The following is a 22,948-nucleotide window of genomic DNA, read 5'->3' as shown; positions in this document are numbered from 1 at the left end:
TCCCACACTCAAAGGGCACGGACGGGAGGCTGACGCCAAGGGGCTGGGAGGAGGGAGGAGGGGGACTCGGTTTGCTGTGGGGACCACCCGACCACCCGGCGGCAGGTGAACCGTGGCCACGCCCCTCGGCGCCTGTGCCCACCTCCCTGCAGCCAGGGCCTGACAGTCTCACCGCAGGCGCCCGGACACCGGTTCCCGGCCCCACGTCCCGGAAGCAGAAGCCCCGTCGGGTCCTCCCCACAGGGCGGCGTGGGCCCCGACCGCTGTGCCCAGCTGGGGGGGCGGGGGGGCGGGGGACACCGGCCCCCACAGGCTCAGAAACACGCTGCAGCCGAGATAAATTATTCACATTGCAGTGACTTCTTTAAGGTCTCTGAGTTTCATAGGAACGTCATGTGCAAAACCACCGCTGTGGGCTCCGGCCCTCCCACGGCCGCGGGCAGGCGCTCGGGAGCCTCTGCCCGTCCCCTTCACAGTAGAGGCCCCGCACGCAGGCCCGGCCCAGCCCTGGGCGGGGAGGCGGCTGCGGCGGGCGCTAGGCCGAGTCAGGGTCCAGGCTGCAGCCCAGCGCCTCGATGTCGTTGCTGATGTCCGAGATCATGCGGTCCCACTCGTCCCCCTCCGAGGGCGCGGACTGGTCGTCGGAGCTGCCGGCCACTCTGTTCCCGTTGGAGGTGGAGGTGGAGGCGGAGCTCACGGCCCGCCGGTACCGCCCGAAGCTGTCCGTGATGATGCCGCGGCCGTCCTTCACCCCGATGGTCTCCAGGAAGTTCTCGAAGTGCTGGCTGTCCTTCTCGGGGATGAAGGGCCGCAGACCTGCGGGCACACGCAGCTGACCCTCAGTCCCGCAGGGCAGCCCCCGGGAGGAGGGACAGGAGGGGCCGAGCAGGCACCCCCCGGCCCAGCTGGGCTCCCACCGCGGGGGACCCCTCACTCATGGACAAGACAGAGCCCCTGAGCGGCGGGCGGAGCCTGGGCCCGGCGCACCCACGTCACTGCCACCAGCCTGCTCTCTAGGGCCACGGGGGACACGGCAGGTCCAGGGCCCATTCCGCTGCGGACGGCAGGGCCCTCCCTCGGCTGCAATGGCGTTTCACTCTCCGCCCAGCGAACTCCTCACCCCGAGCTGGCCGGGCGCCCCCCGCTCACCCAGCAGCAGGAACTTGCGGCTGTCCCCGTAGAGCCGCCGCAGGTTGATGCAGAACTCGTGCACGGAGGCCCCGTCGCGGTACTCGTGCAGCAGCGCCGCAAACTGCTGGATCTCCTGCGAGGACAGCTTGGTGCGCAGCTGCGGGGAGCGGGTGGTGACGGGTCGGGGGGGCGGCCCAGAGCCACCCCCCTCCCACCCCTGGGGCTGGCCGGGCGCGGACGCCTACCGTGAGCATGTAGTCCTGCAGCAGCTCGGCGGCCGTGGCGCTCAGCTCGCTCTCGCTGACCGTCTTGGCGTGGGGCACGGTGGGCACGCACTCGGGGAAGGAGCTGCAAGGACATGGACCCTGTACCTGCACCCGGGACCCCCGCAGGGCCCCGCGCGCTGGGGGCAGGGCAGGTGCGGGAGGGGCCGCTGTGGGACGGGCGCAGGGTGGGGGCAGGACTCACAAGCTGCTGGCGTCAGCCTCATACGGCTCCTTCAGGTCCACTTTGGTGGAAGAGTCATCTGTGTGGGACGCAGAGCGGAGCCTGGGTTACGGGAGGGGCAGCCACGCAGGGCCCAGCTCTCACAGGCACGGGGCCCGGCGCCGGGCACAGCGCGGGCAGAGCATGGGCCCGGGGCTCCCTGGGGGCGCAGAGGCTCCCACCAGCTGCGTCGCAGGGCTCACGACTTCCCCGTGCCCAGCAACCACCACGGCCGCCCGCGCGCGGGTGAGGGGCTGACCGGGTCCTGCAGCCTGCCCTGTCCCACAGCTGGCGAGGGCTGCAGCCACGAGTAGCTGATCCCCTGCGGGGACCAGTGAGCTCCCCGTGTGCACAGCTGCTCCCCAGGGACAGAGACAGGCCGGGAGCCGAGACCTCCAGACCAGCCAAGGGCCCGGGACCGCTGCTCCTCAGGACACAGCGGACAGCGGCCTCAGGTCCGGGGGACGGAACACGAGGGACCCTGAGGCACTGACGTGCAGGACCGAGGGCTGAGGGACAGGCGGGTGTTGGGCAGAGGAATGGCCCCGAGGAGGCCGCGCCCAGACCCGCGGCCCGGACCGTGGAGACACCGTGGGGCCGGGAAGGAGGTGGTGGAGCTCTGACTCTCTGGGGGGCCCTGCGATGTGGGGGGCAGGGCCGTGGAGGAGAGTCCTGGTCCAAGCCACGAAGGCAGAGGGAGCCCAGAGCGACGGGCAGGACCAGCCTGTCCGGAGCCACAGACGAGCTGGCAGCGCCCAGACGGGCAGGGAGACCTGTCAACTCTGAGAGCCCCGCACCCGGGCTGCGGCTTCGCACTGGGCTCTGCGGAGGCCCCCCGGCTGCTGGCCTCCCCCTCCTGGCCTCGACTCAGAGCCCCGAACCCTCAATAAACCGGTTCCGAACGCAGAGGCTTTGGCTGTGCACACCAAGGTCTGTGTGCAGGGGGAGCGCGTGGACCTGGGGCCTGGGCCACGTGGGCGGGGCCTGAGTCTGCCTGTGTGTGGGGGGGGGCACCCGAATGCTGTCCTGGTCTAAGCCTTTGGGGCTTCACTGCTCCCCGCCGCCACCACCCAGCAAGCTCTGTCCTGGGAGGGAGCCCCCGGCGAGCGGGCCTGGGCTCTGGAAGGGAGGTGCCCACAGCCGCTCGCGACCCTAGTGCTGGGAGCCCCCGCCGTGTCTGCCTCAGGTGAGGTGGCCGGAGCCACCTGTGGTTCCAGGAAAGATTTCCCAGCGCCAAGTTATGAGGAAGCCACGGGCTGGCCGGGGGGAGGGAGGGTACGGGTCAGTCCCAGCTGCACCTGCAGGGGAGCCTGGAAATCAAGGCGTCGGCTCAGCCCGAGGACCCGCCGTGGCCACCACGTCCCTGCGCACCACGCGGCCTGGGCGGCACGCCCGTGGCGGCAGAGCCTGCTGGGAGGGGCCCTGCGCCCGCCTGCGCTCACCGCTGTGCAGGGACAGGTGGTGCGTGGGGGTGGAGGCCCCGTCGAATATGGCTCTGTCCAGGAAGTCGATGGTGGACTCGGTGTACACGATCTGGAACACCTGCCCGAGCAGCGAGCACAGCTCCTCCGCCGCCACCTGCAGGGGGCAGAGCGGCACCTCCTGGGCGGCTGCCAGGGGCCCGGCCCGCAGGGCCCTCTGCGCCCAGGTTGCCAGCTGGCCAGCACGCTCCTGCAGCTCCTCCCACTGCCCTGCCAGCCCCCCACCCCCGTCCCGGCCTGGGGTGGGGCTGGGGCAGCACTCCCAGCGCCAGGCCTCCCCGCCTGCAGCTGAAGCAGGACCAGGACGGGGGGACCCAGAGGGGACTGGCGCTGGTCACCTCGTCTCACGGGTGCGGAAATGGGACCGAGGGGTGAGAGGGGTCCCCGGGGCAAGCAGCTCTCACGTGGCCGATGGGCCCCAAACCCTAGCCCTAACCCTCCCAGGCATCCTCCCTCAGGGCACAGCTTGGGGCACAGGGAACCAGCCCCATCACACAGGGAGGGAGGAGGGACGCTGGGGAAGGGACCACCCAGCACAGCCCAGGAGGCACCCCTCAGTGGGGCCTGGGGCCTGGGCCACTGTGGGTGGGGCCAGCTGCCGGGTCAGGTGGAGGGCGGGGCCGGGTCAGGTGAGGGCGGGGCCGGGTCAGGTGTGAGGGCGGGGCCAGGTCAGGTGAGGGCGGGGCCGGGTCAGGTGGAGGGCGGGGCCAGGTCAGGTGTGAGGGCGGGGCCAGGTCAGGTGGAGGGCGGGGCCGGGTCAGGTGAGGGCGGGGCCAGTCCGGCCGGCTCACCTTGCTCTCCGTGGCCAGGATCACCAGGCAGCAGGCTTCCACAGGCCCCACTCCGCTCTCAGACAGGGAGCCTGTGGTGAGGCCTCTGGAACTTTCCGCACACAGACTCTGGCTGGGGGAGATGCCGGGGTCCTGGGCTGAGAAATGAACGCGTGGCAGGTCAGGGCAGGTGGGGACCCCACAGCAGGCTCTCGGCTGCCTGGCTTAGCTCAGGTGGGACGGCCACGCGCCTTCCCCGCCTCCTCTCAGCAAGGGAAGGGCAGGCGAGCAGCCCACCTTCCGTGGCCACTGAGACCCCACGGGACGCCCGGCGCCTCGCCGTGACGGCACGAGCGGCGTAGGCTGACACTGAACTGCTGGTTCCCTCTCTGAGCACAGAGGGTACTGGCAGGGCCCCGTGCATATGCCGTCCTGACAGATGGGGACACGCAGGCACGGGGCCCAGGACGGGGCCCAGGACGGGAACCCCGCCCACGGGCCGGAAGCCCGCCGGTTCCACGGGTCCCGCTGGGTCCCACCACTGGGTGCCTCTCACCTGCGGGCAGTGCCGACCTGGGACCCCACACCCCTCAGGGCAGAGGCTGTGCTCGACGGGCAGCTTGCCAGGGGAACCCGGGAGGTGGCCCCACTGCCGAGAAGAGAGGCTGCGGCAGGTCCTGCGAGTCCCCTCGGGGGACCACTCAGATCCCTCGGCTCGAGAGGCCGGAGGGTCTGGCCTCCCCTTTGCACCAGCTTTGGAGGACCGCGTGGCCAAGGCCCCCACAGCCTCAGTCTGCCCACGTGGGGCCCACCAGGCCTGGGCACCACAGGGCACCCCAGTGTCCCCGAGGGCAGCACTGGGCAGAGCACAAGCTCAGAGCCAGTGGCCAGACCCACCCCTGCCCCTCGGGACCTCCTGGTCCCGCCCTCCTCGGGCCGAGGCTGACCAGGGACAGAGGCCGCCTCTCGCCTTCCTGGCCCAGTGGCTGCGGCGGCTGACCGGCGTGCAGGAGCCGTCTGTCTCCAGAGCATCCAGGCAGACTGGGCCTCATGGGAGACCGGGCTGCGCTCCCCAGGCCCCGCCCGCCCAGGCCCGCACCTGTCTTCAGGACCACCAGGTGCGAGGCGTCGTCCCGCACGTAGGACACGGCGGCGATGTCGTGGATGGGCACCCTGAGGATGGTGTCCTCGCCGTCCCGCCAGGCCAGCTTCACGTTGTAGGCCGACAGGCTGATGACCGCGTCGTGCTCCTGCGTCAGGTGTCCGGGGAGCAGGTGGGCTCTCTGGAGGGGACACAGGCGTCACAGAGGTCGCAGAGGTCGCAGAGGCCTGAGCCCCGCCCGCTCCCCGGGCCCCTCTGGAAAGGCCCCGCGTCAGACCCAGTGCGTCTGGGTGTTTAGAAGATGCTGATCGTGGGACAGCCAGCACCTCGAGGAGCACGTCTGGGAACAATTCCCGTTCAGACTGGGAACCCAGGTGGTGGCCCTGGGTCTGACCATGAAGGCCCAGGTCAGAGGGCCAGGAGCTGCTGCCAGAGAGTAAGGGGCAGAGGTCAGGGTTAGGAGGTGACGCAGGCCGAGGGTTGGAGGTCAGGGTTAGGAGGTGACGCAGGCTGAGGGTCAGAGGTCAGGGTTAGGAGGTGAAGCAGGTTGAGGGTCAGAGGTCAGGGTTAGGAGGTGACGCAGGCTGAGGGTCGGAGGTCAGGGTTAGGAGGTGACGCAGGCCGAGGGTCAGAGGTCAGGGTTAGGAGGTGAAGCAGGTTGAGGGTCGGAGGTCAGGGTTAGGAGGTGACGCAGGCTGAGGGTCGGAGGTCAGGGTTAGGAGGTGAAGCAGGTTGAGGGTCAGAGGTCAGGGTTAGGAGGTGACGCAGGCTGAGGGTCGGAGGTCAGGGTTAGGAGGTGACGCAGGCTGAGGGTCAGAGGTCAGGGTTAGGAGGTGAAGCAGGCTGAGGGTCGGAGGTCAGGGTTAGGAGGTGACGCAGGCTGAGGGTCAGAGGTCAGGGTTAGGAGGTGAAGCAGGTTGAAGGTCAGAGGTCAGGGTTAGGAGGTCAGGGTTAGGAGGTGATGCAGGCTGAGGGTCGGAGGTCAGGGTTAGGAGGTGACGCAGGCTGAGGGTCAGAGGTCAGGGTTAGGAGGTGAAGCAGGTTGAGGGTCGGAGGTCAGGGTTAGGAGGTGAAGCAGGTTGAGGGTCAGAGGTCAGGGTTAGGAGGTGAAGCAGGCTGAGGGTCAGAGGTCAGGGTTAGGAGGTGAAGCAGGCTGAGGGTCGGAGGTCAGGGTTAGGAGGTGAAGCAGGTTGAGGGTCAGAGGTCAGGGTTAGGAGGTGACGCAGGCTGAGGGTCGGAGGTCAGGGTTAGGAGGTGACGCAGGCTGAGGGTCAGAGGTCAGGGTTAGGAGGTGAAGCAGGTTGAGGGTCAGAGGTCAGGGTTAGGAGGTGAAGCAGGTTGAGGGTCAGAGGTCAGGGTTAGGAGGTGACGCAGGCCGAGGGTCGGAGGTCAGGGTTAGGAGGTGACGCAGGTTGAGGGTCAGAGGTCAGGGTTAGGAGGTGAAGCAGGTTGAGGGTCGGAGGTCAGGGTTAGGAGGTGAAGCAGGTTGAGGGTCAGAGGTCAGGGTTAGGAGGTGAAGCGGGCCGAGGGTCGGAGGCTGGGTGGAAGGAGGGTCACCTTGGCGTTGTCTATGAAGTGCAGGATCTCAGTCCGACTGGACGGGTTCAGGTAGCCTGGAATGGACGTTAACTGACCTAAGTACTGAGAGAGACAGGGAAGCCGTGAGAGAGGGCCAGCCGGCGGCGCCCGCCGTGTTCACGCTGTCACAAAGCCCAGGTCGCCCCACACGCCGCACCCCCACACTCAGTGCCCGCGGGCCGGCCAAGGAAAGGAGCGCAGACGTGACAAGAGCCGCGACCTGGCGTAACCAGGGCCTGTCTCCGCGTCGCGGGAGGGGTGTGTGTCTGAGTGTGACCCAGCGCGTCCCCGGCGGCCCCGTCTCTCAGACGCGCACACGCAGGCCGCTGTCCCGCCCGTTCGTCAGGCAGAGAGCTCGGAGGTCTCCATCCTGCCCTCACGAGCAAACCCGACAAACTGAAACCCACAGGTCTTCTAGGTTCCAGGTCCACCAGAGAGCAAGGTCGCAGAGGTCACAGGCCCCCTCCCCGCGCAGGAGGGGAGCTGGCCGAGGCCGAGACCCGCTGAGGGAGGGGCCAGGCCACGGCGGCCACGGCACACGGACAGGCGCCTGGGGAGCGTTTACCGTGCTCACCGGCGGACACGCCCCGTGAAAGGCGCCGCAGGGCACCCTGAGGCTCTGGGAGCAGCACCCGGGCTCGTTCCTCCTTTCACAAAGCGGGCAGCCGCGCCGAGAACCAACACGTCCTCTGCACCTGCACAAGGTCCTGCTGGGGCCCGGCCGCCGCTCTGACCTGGCGCGTGTCCGCCCTGAGCCTGTCACCCGCTCGGACCTGTGGGTGCCCACAGCCCGGCGCCCGCGTCGGCACACGAACCCGAGTGGGGCACCTAAGTGTTTGCTTTAAGCGACAGAAATGGTGTGTCCTGAGCTCCGGTCCCGGCTCCTGACCACGGCGTCTCCTTCCTCCTCCCACCTCCTGAGCGGCTGCTCCTCATCTGTTCCCGCTGAGTGGGGGGCCCGACACCCCGGAGACCTGCATCTGGGCCGTGCCCACCAGGCGGCAGCCCGAGAAGGCGGCGCTCACTCCTGTGGGGAGACCCCGGAGGGGCCGACCAGGAGCCTGGGGCTGGGCACCCGGGGGGGGCGGGGGGCGCACTGACCTTCACCTCCTTCTCGATGTAGTCGCTCAGCAGCCGGTCGGGCTCCACGCGCTCGGGCAGCGACAGCACCACCGTGTGCAGGGGCCGCCGCTCCGTCACCTTCTCGTGGGCCTTCTTGTCTCGGTTCTTCTCTCCTTTGAGGAAGACCCGCTTAAACGGCGACACCAGGCCAGGCTGCGGGCAGAGAGGCAACGGCTGGAGCCCTCCCTGGCACAGGCTCCGCGAGAAGTGGCCGCCCGCTGGGACGGCGGCTGTGCTGTGCGGCTCCGGGAGGAGCGCCAGGCCCCACGCGGTGGGCCGGGCCTTCACCCGCTCTTAGGCACTTGGAAGGTCAAGGCCGATTCCCAGGCGGAAGAGGCGGGAAGAGGGGTCGCCCCAGACCACAAAGCCGCAGCCTCTCCCAGCCCCCGGGCTCCGCGGGCCACGCCCCTCCCGGACGCGAGAGGCAGGGCAGGTCCGATATTTATTAAAACTCTCACTGTGCCGGCCCGTGTGGCTCAGTGGTTGAGTGTCGACCTATGAACCAGAAGGTCAGGGTTCGATTCCTGATCAGGGCCCAGGCCCAGGTTGCGGGCTCGATCCCAGTGTGGGGCGTGCAGGAGGCAGCCTATTAATAATTCTCTCTCATCAGTGATGTTTCTCTCTCTCCCTTCCTCTCTGAAAATTCAATAAAAGCATTTTTTTAAAAACAAAATTAAAATATAAATATATATATATGTATATGTACATGTATATTATTGATTTTACAGAGAGGAAGGAAGAGGGATGGAGAGTTAGGAACATTGATGAGAGAGAAACATCGATCAGCTGCCTCCCGCCCGCCCCACACTGGGGACCAAGCCTGCAATCAAGACACACCTTTGACCAGAATCAAACCCGGACCCTTCAGTCGCAGGCTGACCTTCTATCCACTGAGCCAAACCGGTTAGGGCTAAAAACACATTTTTAAAACAGAACTGAAAACCTCTTTTTAATTCTTCACAAGCCTGTGACTGGGCGCTCAGGTTCCTCATCACCAAATGGCCTGGTAACCTTTGACCCCAAAGACAAAAGGACCCCTCAGCCCCAGAAGCAGCAGGACGCTGGCAGCCGTGGGGAGCTCCGGAGGCCGCCCCGCCCTCAGACCTGCGGGTGCATCCCCACGTGCCACCGTCTCCGCTCCCCACGCAGGCGGGCGGCAGGGAGAGCTCCGGGAGTGGTCGACGCTGTGGATGCACTTTCTCTGACCTCCCTCCCAAGTCATTTTCCACCTCAGCTCTGGGTCCTCACGCGGACTGCCCAGGCCCAGCAGCCGACACCTGAGGCCCCTCGTTCCTGAGCCCGTGGAGCACACGGCTCCTCCCTCACCACCGTCCGCCCAGAGACGGTTCTCAGTCCCGGAACCCCACCCACCTTCCAGAGCAGGGCCCCGTGCCCATTGGCCAGCTGACGCCCCCGGCCAGCACCCACCTCGCCCTCCATGGACCAGCAGGGGGGAGGGTGCATCCGGGCGGGGGGTGGGTGGGCGGGAACTCCTGCAGGGGAAGCCGCCCGCTCACTCGACTGGGCTGTACTGGGCTGTACGGCCACATGGTGACCCTCCCCCGACACTGGTGACGCCCGGAAGGACGGAACCACAGCTTCCGTCTGCTTCCAGCTCAAAATAACGACAGCAGGCAGGGCCCCGGCCCCGGGGCCAACCCGGAAAGGGGCCCAGCCCCCACGCGCCCCCTCAGGACAAGTGCACGTGCGTTGCCTCGTCCCACGTTTGGGAGCCACTGACCCGTCTTCTCTGGGACCCACGTCCCCACCTGCCTGAGCCTCTGCCACGGCCTGTTTCTAACTTGAGGAAAACTCCACGCCGGGAGAGCTGCCTTTTGCTTCTGTCGGCAAATGTTTTTCTTGACTTTTCTCTCACGCTCGTTGACGCGATTAGACCCTCGGTCACCATCCTCCCGCCTCAGGGTTTTGGGGGGACAGGGAGGAAAGCTTCCCGTCCCCCAGTCGCTGAAGCCCCACCCATGGTTTGTACACAGATGGGCAGTCGGTTTTCACTCGCGTCTCCGACCTCCTGCGCTCAGCCGGCCGCACACCAGGAGGCTGGGTCTCCTCGGTCCCGTCCACCCACGCACCAGCTGCCCCGGCCCGACGCAGACCCCAGGGCGGCCGCCCTCCCGCCCTCGGCCTCAAGGGGAGCAGAGCCCCCGCCCCGTTCCTGCAGGGACCAGCTCCAGGCGCCCTCCTGCCTGCTTTCTCAGGTTTCCTGGGGTTCTTCCTTGTTGGTAACATCAATGAGCGTTAAGTGGTCTAGTTCCAGAAAAAAGCCTGATTTTTATTGGGGTCACATTATAAATTAACTCGGAGGCAGACACAAGACGCGAGGGCACTGCGGTCCCACACTTCCGGCCGGGTCAGGCCTCGCCCAGTCGGGTCAGAACCGTGAAGGCCGTGCAGTCTGCATCATGCTCGCGACTGCCCATAGCAGTCGCGAGCGTAACGTGTGGGCCCCGGGGAACTAACGTGTGGGCCCCGGGAAACTGTAACGTGTGGGCCCCGGGGAACTGTAACGTGTGGGCCCCGGGGAACTGTAACGTGTGGGCCCCGGGGAACTGTAACGTGTGGGCCCCGGGGAACTGACGTGTGGGCCCCGCTCCCAGCAGAAAACAGTCCTTGTATTTCTACCCGAACGACAGGTCCAGGCTCAGGCCTCACACGGCGACTCGGGAAACCCCGCGCCCGTGAGGAACAGCGCTGCTCCCACGAGGAGGCACGGGACCGAGCAAGCCTGAGCTCAGGACAGCGCTTGGGGCCGTGGTCCCACCTCAGTGCCCGGCCTGTCTGGGACGATGGAGACCAGGCCCCAGCCCAGGGCCTCCGCTCCAGACTCCGGTCACATCAGCGGATGTCCTGGGCTTGCTTCAAAATACCTGCCGCCCTGGCCCAGCAGGATAGGGGACCAGAGATGGGGCACCCGCAGCCGACACCCCTTCCCCCCAGGGCTGGACCCCGAGGCGTCTCTGGGCGTGGAGATGGGCTGCTCCCGTCCTCGGGCGCCTGCGTGCACCCTGTCCACGTCTCCTCCTCCGATAAGGACGCAGGTCCTATGGGATGGGAGCCACCTACCGACTCATTTAACCTCATCACCTCGTCAGAGGCCCATCTCCAAACACAGACCCTGCTGAGCTGCGGGGACCAGGCTTCACCCCGGAACCTGAGGGCCCGTCCAGCTCGGCCGGGAGCAGGGCTGGCTGAGGACACGCGGGCGACCAAGCGGCCACGCGCTGACGCAGGTGAGCTGGGGCCCCGATGGCACAAGGTTCTCTCTCGACGTGGGCTCACGTCTTCGTAACAGAGGTTCCTTCCTCGCTCGTATCAAAGCCCGTCTCCCAGCAGCCCCTCGCTCGCCGTCCCAGCACGTGCACCGGGAGGGCTCAGTGCGAGGACGAGCTCCAGTCGTTCCAGCTGCTCCCGGGCCCAAAGCAGGCGCCCCACAGCCTCCCCCACCGCCCTGCTCTGCGTCACGGCGGGTCCCCATCCCATGTCTCCTGACACACGAGCACGGGCCTTTCTCTGATGCTGCATGTGAGCAGCTCACTTTCCGGCCCTCAGCCCTCTTCTCGCTGCACAAGCGCATCAGCGGCACGGAGACCAACGGAGGGGCTTCGTGCTGACCAGCTGACCTCGACTCAGCCCAGAGTGGCCAGGGCAGTCGGGCCACTATCGCCGACAGCAATGCAGGGACAGGAGGCTTGCAGGAGGCACCAGCTCCCTGCACTTCATTCACATACAAGTGTTTACACACCTGTGCTCACCTGCGGAGAAGGTGTCTTCAGGCCTCACACAAGCCAACTGCCTGAGCCTGGAGTCCCTGCAGCTTGTTTGTTTGTTTGTTTGTTTTGGTTAATCCTCACCCAGGGTATTTCCCACCGCTTTTTAGACAGAGTGGGCGGAGGGGGAGGGAGAGAAAGTGAGAGAAACAAGGATGTGAGAGACACACTGATGGGTTGCCTCCCGCACACACCCCGACCAGGGCCAGGAATCGAACCTACGACCCAGGTACCTGCCCTGGACCGGAAATGGGACCAACAATCTGGGGTGCACAGGCTGGTCTCTAACCACGGAGCTCGCTGGCCAGGGCGGGAGCCACAGAAGTGTCACAGGCGCCGGTCTAGGCCAGGCTCCCAATCCTGGGGTGAGCTGGCAGGTCCCGGAGCTGGTAACCTGGGACCATAACCCACTTTTTATATGGAAATTCTCAGAAATTCACCACTGTAGACAGGATAAGTAATGAACACCCACTGCCAAAACACTCAGCTGTCTCCCTCTTCTAGCTCGAATAACACGCATCTCACAAATCACAGAATTCCGCCTAGAACATCTCAGCATGGACGTCCCTCAGATCAGAACTGGACGAAACACAAATATCAAACACACACGACGAACAGGAAGCCCTCGTCTCCATCTAAGACCCAGCCCCGCATTCCCAGGTGCCTCACCACCTTCTCTTTCATTTGAAGAATGCGGATAAACCAGATCGACGCGGGGATGTGCGCCTTCTTCAGGCTGAAATCCTGGCCACCGAAAGGGCGGCGGTGACCAACAGCAGCTCAAGAGCAGAAGCCTGGTGTGGCTTCCCAGCGGCAGCTTCCCCCACCCCCCGCCCCGCTGGCTGCGATCCTCGACTAAGTCAAATGTTTTTGTAAAAACGTACCCAACCCAACCCAAGTGCACACCTACGTTTCTTACAAAAAGGAGTTACATCCTGACAGAATGGTGTCAAACGCACAAAACTGGGGTTCGCTTGGGAAGGAGGCAGGTGTATTCTCCAAACCACAAATCAGGACTCAGGACGTGTGGCCTGCACGGCACCCTCCCTCCGGGCCCAGCACTTCTCTGCCCCCACGCTCACCCCCCCACAGGCTCCTCCTGCACCCCCACCACCCAGCGTCTTCCAAGGGGCCTGGCAGGGGTTCAAGTCACCCCCCTCCTATGTGCCAGGGGGGCCTGAGAAAGGACAGGGCTGTACCTGGGCCCCTTTATAGGAAATCCACTGGCTCTCGGGCAGCTTCCTGTCCTGAGGAACTAGGCCACGTTAGCACGAGCCTGAAGAACTGCCTGACCAGCACCCAGACAAGTGTACGAAGACCCAGATGAAGCTGCCACCCACACTGTTAGAGTTAAAGCTGCCTTTTCTAAGAAACATTTTCTATTGATTTCAGAGAGGAAGGTAAAGGGAGAGTTAGAAACATCAAGGATGAGAGAATCATCAATTAGCTGCCTCCTGCATGCCCCCTACTGGGGATCGAGACCGCAACCTGGGCATGTGCCCTTGACCAGAATCAAACCCAGGACCTTTCAGTCCACAGACCAATGCTCTACCCATTGAGCCAAACTGGTAAGGGCAAAGCTGCATTTTTGAGGAAGCTAACTTGGGAAGAGAATTTAAACGTCCAACTGGCCTGGCTGTGGTGGCTCGATGGATTGAGTCTCATCCCGTGGACCAAGAGGTCCCAGGTTCGATTCCTAGTCAGGGCACATACCCGGGGTGCGGGCTTGATCCCCAGTAGGGGGCGTGCAGGAGGCAGCCCAACAATTATTCTCTCATCATTGATACATCTCTCTCTCCCTCTCCCTTCTGAAATCAATAAAAATATGGTGTGTTTTTTAAATGTCCAACTCTACTTTCATGAAGTTATTGTCATTACTTCTGCTGTTTCAGCTTGAACCTGTGTATGTGGTTTAGTTTACCACGATGAAAACGACATCGCCTGGGGGAGCAGAACAGGAAGGTTCCGCCAGGGGCGACCGGCATGGGGCGATAGGTGAAGTGTGCTGAGTGGCGGCCTGGGTAGGAAGCCACGTCCCAGAGCCCGTGGCCGCCTGTGGGAAAATGAGCTGCAAGGCGCAGAAAGAGAGAGAGGCTCTCCCAGCTAAGGCTACTATGTATCCTCCACCGGAGACAATGAATCCCGCTGTGGACGAGGACATGCATCAGTAACCTTCTCTGTGCCTGAATCTCTCCACTGGCCACAACTCCGACATTCTTGACTTTTACTGGCTTTTCACTTCTATCCCAAAAGCTCAGGAATGTCTGTTTCCCCAATATTGCTAGATGGTGTAATGTTTCTACCAAAGCTGGTAGAAGGTTCTAGAAGAAATTCAGCCAGACCCATCCTTCCTGGGTGGTGCTAACCCGGCGACTCTCCTTAGCAAGTAGGGAGAGTTTGGCCTGGCTGTGAAGACTGGAGCTAGGGCTGGTCTCTGCTGGGGACGGGCCACCTCCTGTCCAGGCCCGGGCCTGCCGCTGCCTGAACGTCCTCCAGGGCCTTCCACCGGCTTTGGCACAAGCTCCCCGGCCGCTCTGCTCCTCTGCGGTGGGCAGCCTCTCTGCAGACTAACGCTTCAGGCTCAGTCACTTGCCTGGGCGTTTTCCGGATTTAAACATCTGTGTAGGTCACCGCTCCCGCACTCACGCTGACACAGAACTAGCAAACAAGGGGAGAGAGGCGGCCCCAGGCAACCCCTGGGCCCACCTGCCCAGCCCCTCCCAACGCAGCTTTTCAAAGGGGCACCTGGTGAGGCGGGTGATGGGTGAGCAACTCGGCGGAGGGGCACAGCGGTGTGACGTAAGATCGCAGGCTGACCAAGGTCTGCTTTAAGCTTAAACAGGAAAGAGCACACGCTCACACTTCCTGGGCCAAAGTGGTAGGTGAGACACCTCTAAGCAGGTTACCAAGCCTGTGTTTGAAAAAGACACATTTCATTGAAACCCTTCTCCATGGTGATGGTAGCCTACCCTACGTGGCTGTTTCAGTCTCCGTAAGAGGCTGAGCTTCTTTATCAACTACTCTACCCGTCCTTAGAGCCACATCTTAAAAACCGCAAAAACTAAGGAGTCTCTTCAACTATCGCGTCCAAAACCCAACTGCAAAACGTCACGTCACCGAGACCCCTCGGATGGCACTGGGTGGAGGAAACACGACCCGGGAACGGGCCCAGCGGGGCACAGCTTCTGGCTCCACTCGGTCCCAACAACGTGAGGACAGGAAGCAGCCAAGGTTCGGTACATCACGCGGACCCCGCCTCTACGGTTCCCGTCCTGGAAGACCCCGCGCAGCCCTGGTCAGTCCCCCCGGGTCAGGCCACGTGCAGAGCCCGGGTTTGGGGGAGTCACTGGCCGGAAGGGGCGGAAAGGCGTGGCTCCTTCCTCCCCCGCCGCGCCGGCCGGCCGCGGACCACCTACCGGCATTGTCCCGGGCGCGCCTCCGCCGCCCGCGGGGTCCGCTCCGCCGCCCGCCCGCCCGCCCGCCCGCCAGCTGGTGCGCTGGGCTCCGCACGCTGGACCTCCCGGCCCGGACCTCCCCCCGCCCCGGCCTCCCCGCGCCCGCGCTCGCAGCGCGGAGGGCGGCCCGCGGGAGCCTCCCGGGCCCCCAGCCGGCCCCTCTGCCCGCCGCCTGGCCCTCGGAGGACGCACCTTCTTGCCCTTCTTGCCCTCCTCCTCCATGTCGCCGCGAGCGGTCCCCGCGGCCCGGCCCGCCCAGGGAGCCCCGCGCCCCCGCGACCGCTACATGCTCGCCGGGGCCCCGCGGCCGCCGCAGCCGCGTTCCTGCGCTGCCCGCCCGCCGCCCTGCGCTGTCTCCGCCCGCGGCCGCCAGGGGCCGTCCGCACCCCGCACCCTGCACTTCCGGGCCCAGGGCTCGGCCCCGCCCCCCGCACGCCCCGCCCCCAGCCGTTTAGGGCGGCGGGATGGCGCCCACCCTGCCCCGCCCCTCGGGGCCGCGGGAGCGCGTCTGTCGCGCCCCTTTCCCGCCCCCAGCCCGCCCATTGCCCCTCGGGGTCGCGGGAGCCGCTTCAGCTTTTGGATTCCGCCGCCATTTTTACGGCAGCCAACTTCCCGGCCTGCCTTGCGCTCAGGGAGGCCGACCACGGGCAGACGGGAATTGGAGGGCGGGGCCGGAGGGGCGGGGCTAAATGAAGGGGGAGGCGGGGCCTGGGAGGAGGCGGGGCCCGAGGGAGGGAGGGGCGGGGCTCCCTGGGCGCGATAGGAAGGTGAGGGAGGGGCCTGGGGAGGGGCGGGGCCTGAGGGGAGGAGGGGCGGGGCCAGCTGGATGGGCGGCACTGACAGGAACGGGAGAGCGAGCCCGGTTTTAAACCCGTCACCTGCCACCCCGGGGCGGGGAGTGGTCTGCCTCTCTCCTCAGCGCCTCCGGCCGTCCGTGTAGGAAGCCACGGTCAGGTTACACCCAGGAAGCTCCCGCGGTTGCTAACTCACGTCCACACGCACCGGGATCAACCGTGGAAGCTAACAGCCGGCTGGGACCGGTGCTTTGCCCGAAAGCACATTGCAAAGTGGAGCCCGGCGGCAGCCGTAAGCACGCCGTCTGTCAGTGCGAACCCTGCAGCCCAGACCGTGCACACCGACACTCAACTAGCCGGGGTCTGTCCCACTGGTTCTCCTCAGTGAGGGGCGCCACGCCGGCTGCCTGTCTCTCGGCTCCTGCTCTGCGGGGTCAGCTGGGCCCTCGGGCACTCCCCGGCCCGCAGACGGTGCGGGGAGGCCGTGCGACTTGGAATCAGGTGGCCAGTGGGGCCCCTGCCCGCCCCCCCCCCCCGGACTGTCTGGATTGTGAGGAGCCAAGAGGAGCCATTTGCGTTCACTTGAAAAGGGCAGAGACTGGGGTTCTGAAGGCCACGGGGTCCTTCTACTTGGGACAGGGTGGACCAACTTCCGCTTTCATTTGCGGGGCGCCCCAGCCCCGTCCCTCACAGGAACCCCGAAACGTCACTTCCCCTGGGCCACGGGCCAGGAGACGTCGCGTGCCGCTTCCGGCGGAATGCGCGATGACGCACAGCGGCGTGCGCGGCGGTAGCCATGGCGGGCGGTGGCGGTGCGACGGTTCTGCGAGGCGCCCCCGGCTGTGGTTTCCATCCGAGTCCATCGGGGGCCGCAGGCGGGGCCGGCCGAGTGCGGAGACGGGTAAGGGGCGCGGGCGGGAGGGCCTCCAGCCGGGCTCGGCGCCACCTGACACGTGGGCCCGGGGGGTCGGGACGCGCTGGGGACGGCGCCTCGGGGCGGCTTCCCCGGGGGAGAGCCCGCGCCTCGAGGCCTCCGGGGCTGAGCGCACCGCCCTTCGCCGCACCCCGCCCAGGTTCAGGGACAGTCGTCACCGACCTACTTGTGGGTCCCGCCTGTGGCCCCGCAGGGGGTCCCCACCTGTGGAAGAGCGAGAGGCAGTGACATGACGGCACGGACAGCCCCCACGTCTGGTGAGTTCTCGGAGCTGGAATGGCGGGGAGTGACGTCCATTGATGCGGCTGCCATTCCCGGGTCCTGGAGGCCACCCACGTGGGCTCACTCAGCGCGGGGCGGGGCGGGGCGGGGGCTGCAAGCCTCCAGCGTGCTTGGGTCTGGGGTGACCCTGTGCATTCCTACCGAGCTTGCGAGAACATTTTGGAACGGTTTGAGGCCTTGCCCCGCTGCATCCGGAGCAAGGTTATAGACATTTCAGACAGGCGCGTGCTCCCGTCCAGGCCCCGGCGCGCTGGACACTGGATCTGCACTGCCCCGTGGTAACCGCTTGCCACGTGGGGTTGCACTAAGTACAATCCTAAGTCCCGCTTCCACTCACCGTACCCACGTTCCAGATGCTCACTAGAGGGCGGGGGCGGGGGGGCGCAAGTGCTGCCGGGCTGCAGGGCAGACCGCACAGCAGTCACGTTTTTGCAGAAAGCGTTTTGGGCCTTTGGGTGTTTGCTGTGTTCTAGGCTCGTCGCGCATTTATTGGATCATATCCTCACAGACAGTGACAAGAAGCTCGGGGAGCCCTGGCCGGTGTGGCTCAGGGGGTAGAGCCTCGACTTGAGGACTCAAAGGTTCCAGGTTCAATTCTGGCCAAGGGCACATGCCCCTGTTGCAGGCTCCATCCCCAGTGGGGGGCGTGCAGGAGGCAGCTGATCAATGATTCATCATTGATGTTTCTATCTATCTCCCTTCCTCTCTGAAATAAATAAAAACACCTTAAAAAAAAAAAAAGAAAGCTCGGGGAGTGGAGGAGTGGAGGCAGGTCAGCTGCGGGGAGTGGGAGTAGGGAGCAGCAAGGGGGCCGAGCCCCGTCCTGAGGGTCCAGGAGACAACCTGGAGAACCACAGGCCGAATTCTGAGTGCACGGACGGCTGGTGAGCTCCGTGTGCCGTGGAGAGGTGGGCAGTGATGTTGGCTGAAGCTTATTAACCCTACACCCCGTTTATGGACCAATATAGTGATTTATTGCTTCTGTAGCATGTTCTAAGGGAGGGGGGAAATTGACAAAAATAGTGGCTCATCTGGGGGGTCGTCCGTCACCGTCTTGTGTCTCCGCCTCCGTCCCGCCAGCCCCTGGGCCCTGGGAGAGGCTCACTGGGTCTGCGGGGGCTTTGGAGAGCGCCTTTCCACGGGCTCCAGCTGCCCGGCGCCCTGCCCGTGCCCCGTCTCCTCCGGGGGCTTTGACTCCGGCGTCGCCTCAAGCTGTGCCTCCTCTTGGGGCTCCAGGTGGGTGATGGACTTGTTGTCAAAGCTGGGCTCGGTGGTCTGCGAGGGCTTGGTGGTCCGTGAGGGCTCGGGGGTCCGTGAGGGCTCGGGGGTCCGTGAGATCTCGGGGGTCCGCGAGGGCTCGGGGGTCTGCGGGGGCTCGGCCGTCAGGAGGCTCCCCCCGTCCTTGCTGAGGGGTGTGGAGCACAGGTCGCTGGCCTTGGGCTGCACCCAGGGGTGGCCGAGGACCTCGTCGATGTGCAGCCGCCGGCTGACGTCGGGCTGCAGCATGCGGTAGATGAGGTCCTTGCACTCGCCCGTCAGGTGCTTGGAGCGCGGGAAGTTGATGCGGTGCTCCTTCTGGATGCGCAGCATCTTCTTGATGTTGGAGTCGTCGTAGGGCATGGAGCCGCAGACCATGATGTAGAGGATCACGCCCAGGCTCCAGACGTCGTAGACCTTGGGCTGGTAGGGGATGCCCTGCAGCACCTCGGGGGCCGCGTACGCCGCCGACCCGCAGAAGGTCTTGCTCAGGGCCAGCCGGCCGCTGTCGTCCCGCTGGCAGCGCTTGGAGAAGCCGAAGTCGGACAGCTTGATGTTGAAGTCCTTGTCGAGGAGCAGGTTCTCGCACTTGAGGTCCCGGTGGACGATGTCCAGGTCGTGGCAGTACTTGATGGCCGAGGAGAGCTGGTGGAACTTCTTGCGAGCATCCTCTTCGTGCAGGGCTCCCCGGCTTTTGATGAAGTCGAGGAGGTCGCCCTGGACCCCGAGCTCCATGATAATGTACACCTTGCCCTCTGACGTCTCAAAGATCTCGTAGGTCTTGACGATGGAGCGGTGGTTTAGCATGATCAGAATCTCAATTTCTCGGGGAAGGAATTTCTCCAAGAAGTCTGTGGGGGCTTTCTTGCGGTCAATGATCTTGACCGCCACGTTGAACTTCAGGCGTTCAGAGTACGCGGATTTGACTTTTGCGTACGAGCCTTCTCCCAAATTTATCCCCATGATGTAGCCTCGTCGCTTGAGGACGGCAGCATCGTCCATGGTGCCAGGAGCACCCCGTGCCTCTGAGGCTGCCCTCTGCACCCCTGTGAGACATGGGCCAGCAGTGTCCTCACCTGCACCGGAGAGTCGCTGGGCTGGCCGTGGCTGTCCCTCCTCCCGGAGGCCCGGCGCTGGGGTGGAACCTTCAGCATTGTCCGGTGACTTCCGTGGGTGAAGTCATAAAGGAAGGGTGCCCTGGGGACGAGGCTCTGGCTTGAGCCACTGGGACTCGGAACCCAGAAGGCGGGCCAGTGGGCTGGAGCCCACATTGGGGGGGGCGAGGTGGACCGGCCTGCGGAGAGTGGCCTCGCACTTGGCTGGAGGTGGGGGAGGCTGTGGGGACACATGGTCTGTCCGCACCTCAGCCCAGGACTGCTTGTTGAGACGGCTGGTGGTTGTGATGGTCGGGGTCCCAGCAGGAGACAAGAACGCTGGTTGGGGCGGTCGGAGGGTCTCAGGCGGGAGCAGGGTGTGGGAAGCCCAAATGGCAGTGACCTTTCTGGAGGAGAGGGTGACCTTGAGAGAGGCAGGGCTGTAGGCGGACCTTTTCTCCCGTCTTCAGCCTTGGAAGCCCTTGCTGTGCCCACACAGGTGGCCTGCGGGCCCGGCAGCGGATGGAGCAGGCGGCAGTGGGTCAGGAAGGGCAGGCTGCAGCCGGGGTCACTCCCTTCAGGAAGCCAGGCCCTGCCTCTCCTGGCTGGTTTAGCTGGACCCTTCACCTCCCGTACTTCTCTGACAGTGACCCTGCTCGGGGGACAGCCGGCAGGACCTTCTGCTCTTGCTGTGTGTTCCCTTCTGGGGTCTGAACACCCCGCAGCCTGGGCAGGGCTCCTGGAATATCGGGCCAGGGCAGAGCTGGACCTGGCTCCCACATTGAGTACCAGCAGCTCGGGAATGCTCAGAGGATGTGCCCGTGGAGGAGTCCAGCTTTGGACGGGGACCCGTTTCTGCCCGCAGTGGGCCCTCCGCTGGGACAGCCTCTTTGTCTGGGCAGCTCTGGCCTCGCCTTTGGTTTCCCCTTGGCCACATCCGCCCAGAGGGAGCTGGTGCCTCAGAGGGCCCAGCGCGGCCAGCGGCCTGTGCGCGCCAGACAGCGCAGGCACCCCCGCCCCACCCTCTGGTGCTCATTGGGAGGCCAAGGCAGACAGCGGCGCCTTCTGCTCGAATTCCCTTCTCCGGGCTCACCCAGCCGGACACTGGCAGGTTGTGAGTGGACACCAGGCCTTCAGCCACCAGACAGGAGGGAGTGCCCTGGGTCCTTGCCCTGGTGTGAGGGCTGTTGGGTGCAGTCAGGGGTGGGCGGCAGGGAGAGTGGCCAGCATGGTGCTTGCAGGGTCTCACTCTGCCTTCTTCCTTCCAGGGGACTCCTCTCCTGTCTGAGTGAAGATGTGGACACGCTGGCCATTGCAGAGAGGCCGTCGGGAGACACTGGTGTGTCCGTGAGTCTCGTGTTCCTTCGGTTCTGGGGGTGAGGCTCTGGCTGGCTGTCCTTTCGAGGTTTTCCGGAACAGTGTCGGGCGGACCAGGTAGCCCCCTCCCGAGCAGAGAGCTAGCGTGCCCTCCCGTGGTCGGTGCTCTGGCCCCTGCCGGCAGGGCGCCCAGCTCGCCCACGTCCCCCTGGGAGTGGGAGCCGGTGAGCAGTGCTGGTGCTGACTGCCCATGTGACTAACCAGCTGGTTCTCGTTGAGGCCTCGGGGCTTCCTCCCAGGAGGGCACCCACAAACCTGGCGGACCACCTTGTCAGCCTCGGCCTGGGGACTGCTGTGTCCCTGCCCAGCACGTGACAGTGCATCCTCCCTCCCCAGTGTCTCGGCCCCGGGAACCCCGGGACGTCGGAGCTAGAAGAGGGTTCCCTTCGGGGGCATGCGGCTGGCCCCTCCATCCTGGAGGTCAGGTGAGTGTCCCAGGAGGCTGCTCGACTCCTAGCGCACGGGACGGGGGGCGGGCAGATGACTGATGTCAGGGCCCTGGGGTGAGTCTGTCGGGCATTGGATCGCCTTTGGTTTTGGATTCGACCTGCACCCTTTCCCCGGGGACCTTCTGGTCAGCGGAGTGGGGGCCCGGGTGTGGTTTAAGGCTGCTCTGGCCACTGGCACCTGTGGCAGCCTCTGGCGTGGGCTGTCGTCACCGAGTTTCCCCCGCAGTGTCTTGTTTTACAGGTGAAGTGGATGCTGACGGCTGGATGCCCAGGGAGGGTGCGGCAGGATTTGAATCCAGGCCCTTGCCCTCACTGCTCCCTCTGCAAGGAGTCGGCTCCTGGTTCTGGGCTGGTGTTGGTGGCTCCCGGGCTGGCATCTGACTGACCTTCTCTGACCCCAGGTTTTGGCCCTGTGTCTTCCGTCTGCTTCCCGCTCGCATCGGGATGAGAAACGGGGGTTTAATAAACAGGTTTTAAATGAGTGAGTGAGTCCAGCCTGCTTCTCTCCTTCCCAAAGTACGTGTGGCACAAAGAGGAAGACCTGCCTCCCTGAAGGCGGCCTGGCCAGGTTGAAGTGCCTCCATGCCCTCACTTGGCCTTTGCAAACTGGGTGGGAGGGGCTGCTCTCAGGACACTTCCCTGAGATCCTGGGGTGGGTTCTGCGTCTGTATCGTAAGGCGCCTGCAGCGTCCGTTCCGTTTGACAAGTGCTGGCTGCAGCCACGACTGTGCACATGGGTTCCCCGAGCCCACGTGGCCGGGCTGAGGGAGCTGGTTTCACGTTCGGTTTGCCAGTGAGGACGATGGAAGAGCACCTGCAGGCCTCACACCGAAGCAAGTGGGGTCAGCCACGCCTCAGCCCAGAGGAGGGGCCTCCAGACCGATGGAAGGGGGCGGTGACCTCAGACCAGCCGGGGCCAGGCTGTGCTGCCCAGCTTGGCATCACCAGGGACCTCCAGGGGGAAGCATCTTGAGAGTGGTCCTGAGGACATGGGGTGTGGAACAGCGGAATCTCGGGGAGGCGGGGAGGGCGGGTGGGTGGGAGGTATCAAAGACCTGGTGTGCAGATGCATCACCCAGGGACAGACAGCAGGTGGGGGGCGAATGAGGGGGAAAGGGACCTACGTAGTACATTAAACAAAGAATTACTTAGAAAAAGAAGGTGGTCCAGAGGAGACAGGAGAGGGCCCTGCTGCCCCCCACACGCGCGCACACACACACACACACACTCCTGCTGGTTCTACCTGCCCTGCCCCCGCTGCCAGGCCCTGCCGGGAAGCTGAGGGTCAGGCCACCACCTGAGCTGCCCAGGACAAGCCTGAGGCAGACCAGCCGGCCCACAAATCAGGCCACACCCAGGAAGGGGAAGGACTGTGTTCTGTCACCCAGAGAAATGAGGTGGTGGGTGGGACTCCCCCAAGCTGTCAGGTGGAGGGCTTGGTGAGGTTCAGGCCCATAGCCGGGGCCTGGAAGCCCGTGTCCCCGACCTGAAAAAGATCTTGACGTTTTACATAAGAAAATAACGGAAGAAAATTGTGTGATGGGAAAATGTGGCCCAGTTCACGTTTCATTGTCCCTGACGCTCTGGGGCCCCTGTGGTCCCTTCTGAGTTAATTCAAACCCAGGGTGCCGACCCCGGGCTCAGAAAGTGAAACTGCCGCCCCCCGCACGGAACTCCCCAGGTTCTCCGCGGCTTCGGGCGGGAAAGGCCTTCAAAAGCACCAGCCCACCGCGGGCGGGGTGCCCCAGGGGACCCCAGGGTGGAGCCAACGCTGTTCTGGGAGCTCACCAGGTTTATCCGCACGTGGATAAGCACTTTTCAGCTTAAGTTTGTGTTTGTCTTAAGGTACTT

At 64.9% G+C, this 22,948-nt stretch overlaps 3 protein-coding genes and 1 non-coding gene across 5 annotated transcripts; 2 read left to right on the top strand and 2 right to left on the bottom strand.

The window, feature by feature from the left end:
* Nucleotides 1-344: 344 nt before the first annotated feature.
* Nucleotides 345-15,282, bottom strand: CCM2 (CCM2 scaffold protein). 2 transcript variants are annotated; one of them, XM_054726074.1, is made up of 10 exons: nucleotides 15,103-15,282; nucleotides 7,650-7,823; nucleotides 6,528-6,611; nucleotides 4,968-5,151; nucleotides 3,890-4,026; nucleotides 3,060-3,195; nucleotides 1,600-1,657; nucleotides 1,377-1,479; nucleotides 1,150-1,288; nucleotides 345-816 (listed from the first exon to the last, which is right to left on the bottom strand). In XM_054726074.1, exons 1-10 carry the CDS (start codon nucleotides 15,130-15,132, stop codon nucleotides 536-538), a joined length of 1,326 nt encoding a protein of 441 aa, XP_054582049.1. In that variant the 5' UTR covers nucleotides 15,133-15,282; the 3' UTR covers nucleotides 345-535. The 2 variants fall into 2 exon arrangements, with proteins under 2 accessions (XP_054582049.1, XP_054582050.1); XM_054726075.1 differs by lacking the exon at nucleotides 15,103-15,282 and adding an exon at nucleotides 8,775-8,787.
* A 1,729-nt stretch (nucleotides 15,283-17,011) lies between these two features.
* On the top strand, nucleotides 17,012-17,143 carry LOC114229306 (small nucleolar RNA SNORA9). Its single transcript, XR_003615395.1, has one exon. It is a non-coding gene; the product is annotated as a small nucleolar RNA SNORA9 (small nucleolar RNA).
* An 878-nt stretch (nucleotides 17,144-18,021) lies between these two features.
* LOC103303620 (testis-specific serine/threonine-protein kinase 1-like) lies at nucleotides 18,022-19,179 on the bottom strand. Its single transcript, XM_008160622.3, has one exon. It carries the CDS (start codon nucleotides 19,177-19,179, stop codon nucleotides 18,022-18,024), a length of 1,158 nt encoding a protein of 385 aa, XP_008158844.2.
* A 614-nt stretch (nucleotides 19,180-19,793) lies between these two features.
* Nucleotides 19,794-21,579, top strand: LOC114229303 (uncharacterized). The gene is made up of 5 exons (XM_054726596.1): nucleotides 19,794-19,812; nucleotides 20,058-20,385; nucleotides 20,540-20,610; nucleotides 20,985-21,073; nucleotides 21,324-21,579. Exons 1-5 carry the CDS (start codon nucleotides 19,794-19,796, stop codon nucleotides 21,480-21,482), a joined length of 666 nt encoding a protein of 221 aa, XP_054582571.1. The 3' UTR covers nucleotides 21,483-21,579.
* The last annotated feature ends 1,369 nt before the right edge of the window (nucleotides 21,580-22,948 follow it).

The sequence above is a fragment of the Eptesicus fuscus genome, chromosome 14, assembly GCF_027574615.1.
Source record: "Eptesicus fuscus isolate TK198812 chromosome 14, DD_ASM_mEF_20220401, whole genome shotgun sequence".
NCBI lineage: Eukaryota > Metazoa > Chordata > Mammalia > Chiroptera > Vespertilionidae > Eptesicus > Eptesicus fuscus.
Note: the sequence above shows the minus strand (reverse complement) of the source record. Positions and strands in the feature narration are given on the sequence as shown.